Source organism: Schistocerca americana, chromosome 8 (genome assembly GCF_021461395.2).
Source record: "Schistocerca americana isolate TAMUIC-IGC-003095 chromosome 8, iqSchAmer2.1, whole genome shotgun sequence".
NCBI classification, from domain to species: Eukaryota; Metazoa; Arthropoda; class Insecta; order Orthoptera; family Acrididae; genus Schistocerca; species Schistocerca americana.
Window position 1 is genome coordinate 364,640,840 of NC_060126.1, and position 12,785 is coordinate 364,653,624.

Sequence of the window (12,785 nt, forward strand, 5' to 3'; positions counted from 1 at the left end):
AACATTATGTGTCTTCAACAGAAGGAAATGCCGAATTTATAATACTGGTCTTTATTTTACTCGTTAGTTTCCTCTGGTATTGATTCATCCTCCGAACAAGAAAGGAACCGTAGCACATCACTAATCTTTGTCACAACTAACTTCATAAATAAATCTGATATATCTGCTGGAAGCTCTTGTACGTGAAAGTAACAACCGTAATAAAAGATTTTCATGTTATTTGTTTACATTTATGCGAATGGTGCTGAAATCTTGAATCTGATACGCCGATAACGAATAAAATAAACACCAATGTTATACGTTCAACATTCCTATCTTTCTCAGTTTGATTTTATATGATACGGTAATGGAATTATTTGGCTTTTATCAATAAACAGACCATAAGAAATTTTCTTTTCATATGACAAACACTTGCCACTTGTAATTTATTGACGATTCGTTCTGTGTTCTTGAGTCAAGGACAGTATACAATAGGAAATATTTCGGTCTACTTACAGAAAAGTTGTATATCATAATAGGCTATTATTTTTAATTTTAATATAATAAGATGTTGATCCATCTTCAGTTTTACTTCCAAAGAAAGGAATTAAGAAACAAACAAAAATAAAATATACAATCAACTGAGTAACAAAGATGAGACGGCTCGTTCTAGTTTACATGCAATCAGTGTATTCTGGCATCTACCGGCTATGTACAGGAAATTAATAATTTGTATAGCCAGGTTGTGTTGCATAAACAAGACTACTCGTTCTTCCGCTTTGATGTCAGCTGGAAGGTAGTGATCGAGTAACTTCGTTATTCCTTTTATTATAGACAAAAGCAACGGTAATTTGAGCACTCAAATGTTGTAATATTTTTGTTTCACAAAAAATTCCGGTGCGGTACCAATTCGTGTAAAAGATATATGGGTCTCTGCTTGTTTCTTTTTTCTTTGTTTCTTAAAATACTTGTTCGGGACTGCTCTTTGAACACAATTCCAGTACAGTCATTCGAACACACCATCACTGCCATCTTTTCCCGAGCACGGCAAAGTAAAAACTCGGAAACGAAGGTTAGAGCTAGCTACACATTTGTGTATATGACGTAGTTAGGGACTAGTAGCTCGTTATGGACTCCGTAGGGATTGCTCACGTTTATTGCTCGACAACAAACAAAAGAAAATCGATCTGGTAGCACTTAGAGAAACTGCGTATGTACAGTAGCAGGGAAGATGAGCGCGTAAACTCCCGAACGGGATGTAGGCTTTTGTAGCAAAAAGCGCCTGCGCATGTATTTCATTTGAAAGCGCGTGTGTCTAATTTTAAGTTTAAGGAAGTAAGAAGTAAACTAGTTACGCTCACATTGTATGTAGAAGACTGCATGAGTGGTGGTCTTACAGAAATGTTTGTTGTGGGGATGAATTTGGAAGATAGATCACCGGATTCATAAACATCAATTCGTTATTCTTACTTTTAATACTCCGATATTATTACTCTCTTCCTAGCCAGCGAGAACGGTAGCTCCTAAAACGAAGAAACCGTGGGGCGTCTCGCATTCTGATATGACTTCAAGTCTCTCGAGTTTAGGCCTAACGACGAGAAACGCAATTTTTTTAATTTTTTTTTTTTTTATGGAGGTCCGGTACGAGACACAAACTCATTTCTTGTGGAGCTCGGAGACTCATATCTCAAATCCGTGCTACCGACATCGCAGGCTCTGCTATTTATTTTTGTATATTCGACGTAGGAAGAAAGAAAAGAAAAACGATCATTCAGTGCAACCCTACGAGGGAAATAAAATCTAAAAACTAAACAACCGCAAAAAACACTCTAGCTTGACGCCTTCGTCGTCTACGTTTATTACACTCATTACTTCGCGAGATTCGTGTACTTTCCGGGTAGTAAAAATATTCACCGTAACTTTTTTTGTTTGTTTGTTATTAATCATGTAAAAGGAAACAACACGTGCAAATAGGACACTATTGTAGGTACGTATAATAATTTCTCCGGTTTATCATTTATTTCCTGCAAAAGAACAACACCATTCATGTTTATTTGGCTGGTTTTTCGCTGTTTTAGTATTTTTTACGGTTTACACCTTTTGATTTTTTTCTTTTTCATTAAAAAAACAACAGAATAACCGCTGCACCAACTGTTTTGTTTTTCTTTTCTCCCAGCGGTTCTTGACGCTGTGCACACTCACACGGGTAGACACTCGTCGGCCTCTGGTTTGGTTCCTACCTTGGTCGACGTGGGGGAAGGACGCCGTGGCGACGCGGCGAGAAGTCCCTGGCGTCGAGGGGGTCGGCGACGCAGGGCGTCGTCGCTGCGCTGCCGGTGGACGCTCGCGGGTCTGCTGCAGCTGCCGAGGGGTCGCGAGCGCGCGGGTGGTCGTCTGCGTTCGTCCGTCCTTCACCCCTCACCAGTGTCTGTTCGTTTGTTTAAAAAAGAGCTCTGTCGCAAATATATTTATACATTCGTATTTTTTTTGTTTTGTTTTAAGATCCTGAATATACAAATATTGGAACATCGTACACTCGTGTGTGTTAGGCTTGTGTGCCGCTCCGCACCACGCGGCCGTGTCCACATCGCGCGTATAATATATATAATATATATTTATGTATATAGATTCTCCAACTAGGATTAGTATGTACACTGGGTTATGTGCAGAGGGGGGGCAAGTAGTCCGTGCTAGCGAGTCGCGGCGTCAGTCCGGTTCGCTGGGCCTGGCCGGCTGGTGGCGGACGCGTCCGCCGGGGGTGCTTGCTTGCTTGCTTGCTTGCGGGCAGGAGCTCCGGCGCGCCTACGGCCAGTAGTAGGCGTGCCGGAAGAGCCGGCCTTAGGCGATGTGCTAGTGGGCCGCGAGGCTCTGGTGCGTCGGCATGGCCTGCGGCGACAGCATGGGCGGGCTGTGCGAGTGGCCGTGCTGCTGCGGGCCCATGGGCGACAGGTCGGCCGGCTGGCCCGGGGGTGGCCCGCCGGGTCCTCCGTAGTGGCCGTGCGGGGGCGGCGGCAGCCCGCCCGGCCCTCCGCCCCCGGGGCCGCCCGCCTCCAGCATGCCGCCCTCTCCCAGCGTGTTGGGCGGCGTCATGCGCTTCTCCTTCTGGCGCCGGTTGCAGAACCACACGCGCACCACCTCCTTCTCGAGTTGCAGCGAGTCCGCGAGCGCCGTGATCTCCTGCGCCGACGGCTTGGGCTGCTTGTGGAAATGCTGCTCGAGAGCGCCCTTTACCGACACCTCGATGGACGTACGCTTCTTGCGCTTGCGGCCCTGCGCCGCGATCTTGTCGATAGACGTGGGCGAGCCGGTCGTCGAGTCGGCCTCCTCGAGCCACTTCTGCAGCAACGGCTTGAGCTTGCACATGTTCTTGAAGCTGAGCTGCAGCGCCTCGAAGCGGCAGATGGTGGTCTGCGAGAAGACGTTGCCGTAGAGCGTGCCGAGCGCGAGGCCCACGTCGGCCTGCGTGAAGCCCAGCTTGATGCGGCGCTGCTTGAACTGCTTGGCGAACGCCTCCAGGTCGTCGGAGGTGGGCGTGTCCTCGTCGCCGGGCCCGCCGCCGCCCCCGGGGCCCGGGTCACCCGGTCCGCCGCCCCCGGGCCCGCTGCCGGCGCGCGGGTCCCCGTGGTGGCCGCCGCCCACCGAGTGGTGCAGGTGGTGCGGCGCGTGGTGCGTCGCGTGGTGCGTGACGTGGTGCGCCGCCGCCGGGTGGTGCAAGTGGTGGCCGCCGTGGTGGCCCATGACGTGGTGGTGCAGCCCAACCGCCACCGGGCTGTGGTTCTGCATTTCGCGTAGCGAGTGGAGTTGTTGCGGGTGCAGCATGCCGTTCATGGCGGCGTGGTAGTGGTGTTGCAGGGGTGACCCGGAGCCGCCGCCGCCGCCTCCACCGCCACCGCCTCCGCCGCCCGCGCCGCCACCGCTCTGGGCCAAGTACTGCGCCGCGGCCGCGGACACGACGGGCGCGTGCCACGACATCTGCTGCTGCTGCTGCTGTTGCTGCTGCTGCGTGGGCGGCGGCTTGATATCCGGCTGATGGTGGTGGTGGTGGTGATGGTGGTGCGCCACCATGCCGCCCCACGGGTCCTGCCCGGGGCCGGGGCCCGGTCCGGGCGCGGGACCCAGGCTCGCCCAAGGGTTGTGCGACAGCGTGGGCGACGGCGAGCTGGCTACGGCGTGGTGCTGCTGCTGTTGCTGCTGCTGCTGATGGTGGTGCTGCTGGTGCGGCGGCAGGTACTTGACCTCGGCGGCGCCGCCTCCGCCGCCCCCGCCGCCTCCGCTGTCGCCGGAGCGCGGGGACGAGCTATGGTACCCTCCGGCGATGTTCATAGCCCCCGATGACGCTCCGCCACCGTCGATGTCCTGCGCGAGCCCCGTGCTAGCGGGCAGGTAGGTCGTGGTGGCCATGTAGCGGGGGGCCGCCGCGCGGGCGAGCCACCCTCCGCCTCCCAGCGCGCTGTCCGGGTCGCTGTCCCGCTCACGCGCACTAGCGCGCCAGACGAAACCGACGCACGGCACGGCTGGGGTCGCCGTGGCTCATGCGTTGTAAGACTCCGCGTTCGCTCTCCGCGCCCTCCGACCCGATCCGGCTCCACGGTACGCGGCGCGGCGTGACGCGACTGCACAACAGCTCTCGAAACGACTACGACTGCGACTCCTCTCTCTCACACTGCTGCTGTCGGGCGCTACGCCTCGTCGACTGAGCCGAGAGCTGCCGCTGCGTCTCGGACGCGCTCGGAACCGCTCGGCTCACCTCGGCAGCGTCCGTTCGACCGCCTCCCGCCCCTCCTGGCAGCTGGGTGCGCACGCAGCCCATTGGCCGGCTGTAGCGGCGCGTGACGTCACGTGGGCGGCGGCGCGTGGTTGGAGGGCGGGCGGCGGTGGCCCCGCCCCCGGCGCCGCGGCGCTGCGGGCGTGGGGGCAGGACGCGCCGCGCCACGCCGCAGTCCGTCGCTCCCTCCCTGGCCGCCAGGTCGCGCCGCCTGTCCCGCCAAACCAGATTTGCAGAGCATCCCGGAGCGTAGCGCATCGCTTTCCTCTCTGTCGGCCGAATCAGGACTGTAATGTCTACACACAAGAGCAAAACCTACTTTTCCCATTTCCTCTTCGATCTACCTAACCTGCCAATACGACACGCTTTATTGCTCGTGGCAATAAGCTTATGGAAGCTCCACAACAGCACTGAAAGAAAGACGAAATAACTGAGAAAATGGTAACGCTTGGATCGACATGTTTCACCCGTATTTCAACCACCAAAATATTCATTCAATACCTCATTTCAACGGAACAACCGTGATAGCAGATATCTGTGAACTGGCACCTAATTGTTTTTCCAGAGTATTTGAAACTAATTAAAGAGCTATTTTGTCGAAAACAGACTGTGGCTGTTTAAAAATACAGGTTACTTCTTGCAATAAAGAAAAATACCAGCCAGCTATTTATTCGAAACAAATAACGCCGTTACCAGTTTCGAGCAGACAGGTTCACGGTAAGATTGCGGTTCGCTTTTCTAATTATATGTAGCTCATTTTCGGTGTGGCAGAATTTCTTGTGGTGGAGGAGCCTACAGCAAAGAGCGACGACACCAAAGGAAGTTTCGCCACAACGAAAATCAGCTATGGTCGCACGTACAGGGTAAGCTATATGTAATTTTAAACGTGAACAGCCCTCTAATGTTGAAACTTTTGGTTCTTAACCGGTAATGGCGCTATTTCTTTAAGAAATATCATCATTAACGGTGGCTGGTTGTAGTTTTCCCTCTATTGTAAGAATAAACCTGCATAAATAATTCGCTTTTTAGCCACTTTACTTTGCATACAAATATTTTTGCATGGAAAATTAAGTTTATAACTGCTCAGTCCCTTTTCGTGGATCGTGGTAAATTACAGCAGCTCTTTCATACAAAATTTGCTACCGAGTGGGGCGTGTTATTTTAGTCTTTATGTTTATTCCTTCAACGCTAAAAAAAAATTCTCTTACGAAAAGATTTTTTTTTTTATTCAAACTTGTGGCTACCTAGTGCAGAGTGGTTGGGACTTGATAACAAGAATACAGAAACACGTTGTTTATTTTAAGTTGAAGCCTTTTGTTACAGTGGTGCTATTGCTGGAAAAGTGCTTCCTCGTCCTACAAGGCTATGTGTTTGCTTGAAGTTTCAAATGTATTGTGACAATTTCAGTCACGCTAATGAACTAAAAATCTTACAGCAAATAGTCCCTGGTGTTCATTGATGGCCCTAAATACACTATGGATGTCTAACAAAGAATTTTAACCGCGCAAGATGAAGGAAAACAAACTCATTTTACTAATGCATGCCAACGGCTGCTGTTAACAAGTTCGCAAATGTTTTTATTTTTACCACGTAGGTGACGGCCAACATTCCTCTATAAACTTTCAATAAAATATGTTTCGTTTTAGCTGTTCACAAGGCCTCATGAATCCCACATCAGTATTACGACTGGAGTGTTTGCCTCATTTTATTTTGTGACCCGCACTCTCTGATAGTACATACTAGAGAATGAACGCAATGAGTTCATTAAATGCTTGCAAGCTCTTCAACACCGAACCCACAATCATAGAACGCTCTGTTTGAATTTTTACGCATTTAAATCCGCTGTCGATGCAGAATCTCATAAGAGCTTTGTTAAGACAATGAAAACTTAAGTCAAGCAAAGGCGTGCCACAAAAACGGTTTTCAAATTTCTCTTTCCTGCATTTCAGTGCTATATATCTCCTTGATCAGAATGGCGCCATTAGGCACACATTACAATGAAGTTACTACTACACTAATACGGACCCCACTCGAAATTTTGAAGATTACTTTAAAAAAAAATCTGTTATTGAACTGTGTAACAAAAGGAGAGAAAATCAGCACAACATATCGCTTGACAGAGGAAAGGAAATTTGTCAATGATTTAATAGGGATCTTTCATACTGAATAGTCTGAAACGTCCTGAAAGTGTAGGAAAATTGACGGTACTGCCAGGGAATCCGTAAATATTTATCTTCCATGTTGACCAAGAGGTGGTAAGAATACAGAATATTGAGAGAAGGCTGGCTAAATGGCTCTGAGGACTATGGGACTCAACTGCTGAGGTCATTAGTCCCCTAGAACTTAGAACTAGTTAAACCTAACTAACCTAAGGACATCACAAACATCCATGCCCGAGGCAGGATTCGAACCTGCGACCGTAGCGGTCTTGCGGTTCCAGACTGCAGCGCCTTTAACCGCACGGCCACTTCGGCCGGCTTGAGAGAAGGAGTCGACAAGTTTGCAGGGTAGCTCATGCGTGGAAGTTTTTGGGAAGAGGCATTCGTACTGGCTCATAAACCATTCCATCTTAGGTAGACAGCAGCACACGAATATATATATATATATATATATATATATATATATATATATATATATATATGTGTGTGTGTGTGTGTGTTTGTGTGTGAGTGTATGTGTGTTTGTGTGTTGGCTTGAAAGCTGAAAATTTCTTCGTAAGATTTTTAACATTAACTCGGGAATGCTTTCAGATTTGTTAAGTAGGCTGTGTGGTTCGAATAAAATCACTTCGTTCGAACCCATCTTGGGCTCAAATGCGGTTTTTAAATGTGCAGCTTACGAAAGTGTTGTATAGAGCTGTCAAATAAATATACGTTTTATAGTCTATATATACTTCCTGGAAAATTAAAACTGTGTGCCGGACCGGGATTCGAGCCCTTGTCCTCTCGTTTCACGAGGAGTTCTTTTATCTATGACCATCGGCCGTCACAGCTTTACTCCTGCCAGATACCTCTCTGCTACTTGCCAAACAGCGCACAGTTGCCGAGTCTGCAGAGAAGATCATTCTTGATGGTTGTACACGTACCCACAAAACAGGCAACACGACGAACACGTGGCAGCCGAGAAGGGATTACAACTGGCTGGCTGCAAGGTCCTACCGTTCGATTCACCGAAACATCAGTCGCAATGTCATTTGAACTACGGTATAGCAGCCTAATATCGATTTTAGATCGAAAAGAAGTCGAGCTCGAATCGAAGCGAAGTCGGACAGAGACGGCGCGCCGGCCGGCTCAGCGCTGTGATGGCTGCCGGGAGCCGTCCTCTCCGGCTGCTCGGCTGCTCTGCCGCGAGCCCTCGTGGCGTATCGACCGGGTGGCGAGCGGCGCAGAGCGGCGGTCCTCTTTAAGGGCGAGTCAGCTGCCCGCTAACACATGCGCGATCACGCACCGCGCACACAACTCTCCCTTTCGGGCCGTACGCACGACGCAGCTTAAAGAAGCACTGACCCCGCCACAACACGCCGACAACCCAGATACCTGCCCTCCCCTTCTGCGAAACTACACCTCTACATCAGCACAGTCGTCAGGCTGCCGAAGTAATGTATCGCTCAATGTCACTACCTCCACTGATATGAGCTATTCGTACTTCCCGACTTACCCGAGAGAGATAGCAGCACGAACCTTAAGTAGCTGGAAGGGATGCGAAGACCCGACCGGTTAAATCCGATACCGGTATTTTAGTTCTGAGTAACCGGTATTTTTCAGTATTTGTTTGTTCCGTTTACAACAGGTCTTTGTACTTTTTACTAATAACTGGGTAAAAAAACGAAATATCAGTTAGCCTTAGCAGCAGTACTAGAAATTTTTCGTTTTTAACTAAAACTTAAAAAAAAGAGTAAATTTTTATAAGTAAAATTTGCACTGATTTGAAATATTGCGCTATTATACAACTTGGGAAAAACTATCTGTGCAGCCACAGCTCGCCAACAACCAAGATACCTTCCCTCCCCTGTACGAAACTACACCTCAGCACCCACACAAACGTCTGGCTGGTGAAGAAATGTATCGCCCATAGTCAGTACCTCCACAGAACTGAGTTATTTGTATTTCCCGCCCTACTCACAGCCCATCTGGCGGCAGTATGATACAATTGTCGTTAACGTCAAGAAACAGCAGCACGAAAAGTACGTAGCTGGTAGGAATGGGGAAAACCGACCGGTTAAAACCGATACCGGTATTTTAGTACAGAATAACAGGTATTTTTTGGTATTTATTTTGTCTCGCCTGTAACAGGTGTTTTTACTGACAATAGGGCCTGAAAAAACGAATATCAATTAGCCATAGCAGCAATGCTGAAACTTTTCGTTTTTATCTAAACCTTTTTTAAAGATCGAGTTAGTTTTGATCGTAAAATTTGCATTGCTTTGAAATGTTGCATTATTACAGAAAATGGGAAAAGCTATCAGTGTCCACCATAGCACGCCGACAACCCAAACATCTTCCTTCCCCTGTGCGAAACCACATCGCTACATCCACACAAACGTCTGGCTCGCGAAGAAATGTATTGCCCATAGTCAATACCTCCACAGAACTGAGTTATTTGTATTTCCCGCCTTACTCACACCCCATCTGGCGTCAGTACGATGCGTTAGTCGTTAACGTCAAGAGACAGCAGCATGAACCGTAAGTAGCTAGTAGGGATGGGAAAAACCGATCGGTTAAAACCGATACCGGTATTTTAGTTCTGAATAACCCGTATTTTTGGGTATTTGTTTGGTCTCACTTATAACACGTTTTTATTTTTTACTAATACCTGGGTAAAAAAAGAACTTTTAAATGATGAGTAGTTTTTATTTTAAAATTTGCATTGGCTTGAAATATTGCGTTATTATATAAAAAGGGAAAAGCTATCAATGCTACTTTAATAACAATGCCGACAGAAACAAATAAGAGAGACTTGGCATAAGAAATGGTACGCCATTGCTGCGACATCAAAGACAATAAAGTACCATCCGGCATAGCCTGTCAGATGGTACGCACCCACATGCACTGAGTAAGACTTGCCTCCTCTGATCTATACAGACTGTCGCGGTCGGATATAAGTTGTATAACAGAATGGCACCAACCCTAGTCTGGAAGTATTTTACAAAGTGCGCTATCAGTGAAGTACGATACCTCACTTGCTTTAAAGGAATAAATATGGGAGGAGCCACAACAAAATTGAGACATAATATATGAAAACATATAAAACTTGGCAGTTCATTGGGAGTGTAAATTAAATAGTTCGCTGCTCATATGCCGCCTGTGCCTACGTCACGTGTCTGTACGGTTGTGCCCCATGAAAATGGACAAATTCAATTCTTCAACTTCCTTTTTCACCCTTTAGCAGTGCCTCTTAGTAATATCCAAATAGTTGTATGGATCCCTGATTACAACATTATTTTTGAGCAGAGTTTAAAAGGAATAGAATCAATAGGAGAATGCTGTTGATTTTTTTTTTTGGTAGTCAATCACTTATCCCTTTTCGAGATAGGCAGACAACGGTGGCGGGATTAGATTTTATTTTATTTGCTTATTTAATTTCATGTTTTGATTTTATGTGTCTTGAAACTGAGGTAGTCAAAATTATTCAATCTTTGTTAGATTTCTACGTTTATTATAATAAGTAATAGGAGCAAAAAGCGTACTCAGCACTTGCTTATGGTAGTCTACGGTAGTCTGTGGTAGTTTTACGACTCTATTGTCTGGTCATAATGTGAATTAATGTCTTCTGCTATTTACCTATCGTCGTATTGAAGAGAGACTAATGAATAGGTGCCCCAAACTTTAGAGTGGCCTATACTACGACACGATCGCACATCTTCTATACGTAGTACAAATTAAAATCCCGTGCCGCGTTTTTCTGTCTGTATGTTACGACTAATCACAGGAGCTACTTCAGTAACTTACAAAAGGGGTCGCAAATATCGGGAAATACCCCAAAAATGGATGAGAATTATTGCGCATGTGCCATCACCACACGACGTAACTCGTCCGAGTGATTCTGGATCCACGTAAACGAGCTTAGCGCGTGGACCTCAGGGTTCAATTCTTGTATGTGGCAAGCAGTAAGTTTTTCATTGCGTTAGACAATTACATTCAGGTAAGATGTGTTATTTTACTAACCGGTCTCCGTTCGTCTATTGCAAAGTAGAGTACAACAGAAACCTACCCTATTTGCACCGCAAGTAAATGACTATAACCTCCAGAATTGAGTCGTTACTGTATACCAGTAAATGAACTACGTTTTCTTGCTAAATGACTTCTATTAACAATACAAAAAGGGAGAAAAGGAAAGAAACACAAAATAAGAATAGTCTTTATTTGATTACAGAGAAGGCAATAATTTTCAAATTCCTATGTTTACAATAGATCCCATTTACAAAAGGTGAACGACATATGCATCTGTTGTTGGAATGAAAGTACTTCATTGCTCAATCATCTCTTCACATCCAATTCCAACTGCTGTACGAGCGGCGAGGTACGTCACACGGTGTTTTCCATAGAAGGCCAGAGTTTTTTTCTTTAGTTTGCTTAAATAGTAATAAAATTTGAGGATTCTGTTTAGAGCAAAAGACAACAAAAATGTCTGATGTTTTTCAGTTAGAATCCTCAAATATATTTGATATCTGGGTGGCATGATGGGGATTTGAACCCCGCTCTTCTGGAATGCGGGTTCTGTGTCTTAGCAACTATATTATTATTGGTGGTGGTCTACAGAGCAAATTGACGAAAAATAGTTTATACTATACAAGCTCTGTAGTATTGTTAGAAACATGAAAGAACGTCCACCACCTGTAGACCCATTATATGAGGGCTACTTTTTCTCAACCTCCAATCGGTCGCGAATTAAAAGCGCAGTGAAAATCCGCTGAAGCTTTGGGCAGACGTGTTGCGCAGAGTCTCCAGTATGCCCGTCCGTCGCGTCACGTCACACTTCAGAGCGCCACAATGAGAACCCGCCAAGTGTGAAATGGTGCTGACGGGTTTCACCAGATTTCATGCAGCACACGTAACGTAACTGCCACGCGTTTCCCTCTTCAAGACAATTCTCGGCCGCACACTGTAGATACAATGAAGACGCTTCTGTAGCGTTTTCGGTGAGAAGAGTTTGATCACCCACCATACGACTCGAACTTGGCTCTCTCTCGTCACCATCTCTTCGCACACATGAACCACTACCTGTGTGGACAGCAGTTTGGCACAGACAACGACTTATAGACCAGCGCAGGCATCCGGCAGAAATCACAGTCGGCTGCCTACTGTGACGAGGGTACTGGAAAGTGGGTACACGCTAAGACAAACGTCGAAGTCGAGGCAGCGATTATGTAGAGAAGTAGGAGGAAGGTGCAGCTAAATGTTGTAAATAAAGCATTTCTGATTTTCACTGTCGTTTCCATTTCACGATCGATTGGATGCTGAAAAAAAAATGAAAAAAAAGCCCTCATGTTACGTCCAGATACTGTCATCGAGCCGGCCGGAGTGGCCGAGCGGTTCTAGGCGCTACAGTCTGGAACCGCACGACCTCTACGGTCGCAGGTTCGAATCCTGCCTCGGGCATGGATGTGGGTGATGTCCCTAGTTTAGTTAGGTTTAAGTAGTTCTACGTTCTAGGGGACTGATGACCTCAGCAGTTAAGTCCCATGGTGCTCAAAACCATTTGAACCATTTGAACTGTCATCGAAATATTTGCGAGAGGATGCGAAATGTTGTAACACATCATGAAATCACAGTGATATTTTTAGTGCTGGTTAATAATGGTCATATCTCGAGTCAGTTGTGCTTCAGGGTAAAGCCAGTGTAACTCTCGGAGTGGTCATAAAAATATAAAACACTAACCGACAAACAAAATACGTGATCTTGTAAATTAAACCAGGTATATAATGAAACAGTTGTCGGCAGATGCTATGGAATACCCATTAACGTTGCAAGAAGTGTGAAACCTTCGAAAGGTAGCAAAGCAATAATGACAATGTGTAAGGCGTGAAATCTTAAAGAAAGTC

General features: G+C 46.8%; 1 protein-coding gene across 1 annotated transcript; it reads right to left on the reverse strand.

The window, feature by feature from the left end:
• Positions 1-388: 388 nt before the first annotated feature.
• On the reverse strand, positions 389-4,692 carry LOC124545852 (POU domain protein CF1A). Its single transcript, XM_047124810.1, has one exon. It carries the CDS (start codon positions 4,378-4,380, stop codon positions 2,830-2,832), a length of 1,551 nt encoding a protein of 516 aa, XP_046980766.1. The 5' UTR covers positions 4,381-4,692; the 3' UTR covers positions 389-2,829.
• Positions 4,693-12,785: the final 8,093 nt, after the last annotated feature.

What these genes read in the sequence shown, in the direction of transcription:
- LOC124545852 (XM_047124810.1), bottom strand. Translation starts at nt 4,380, where the DNA reads ATGGCCACCACGACCTACCTGCCCGCTAGCACGGGGCTCGCGCAGGAC.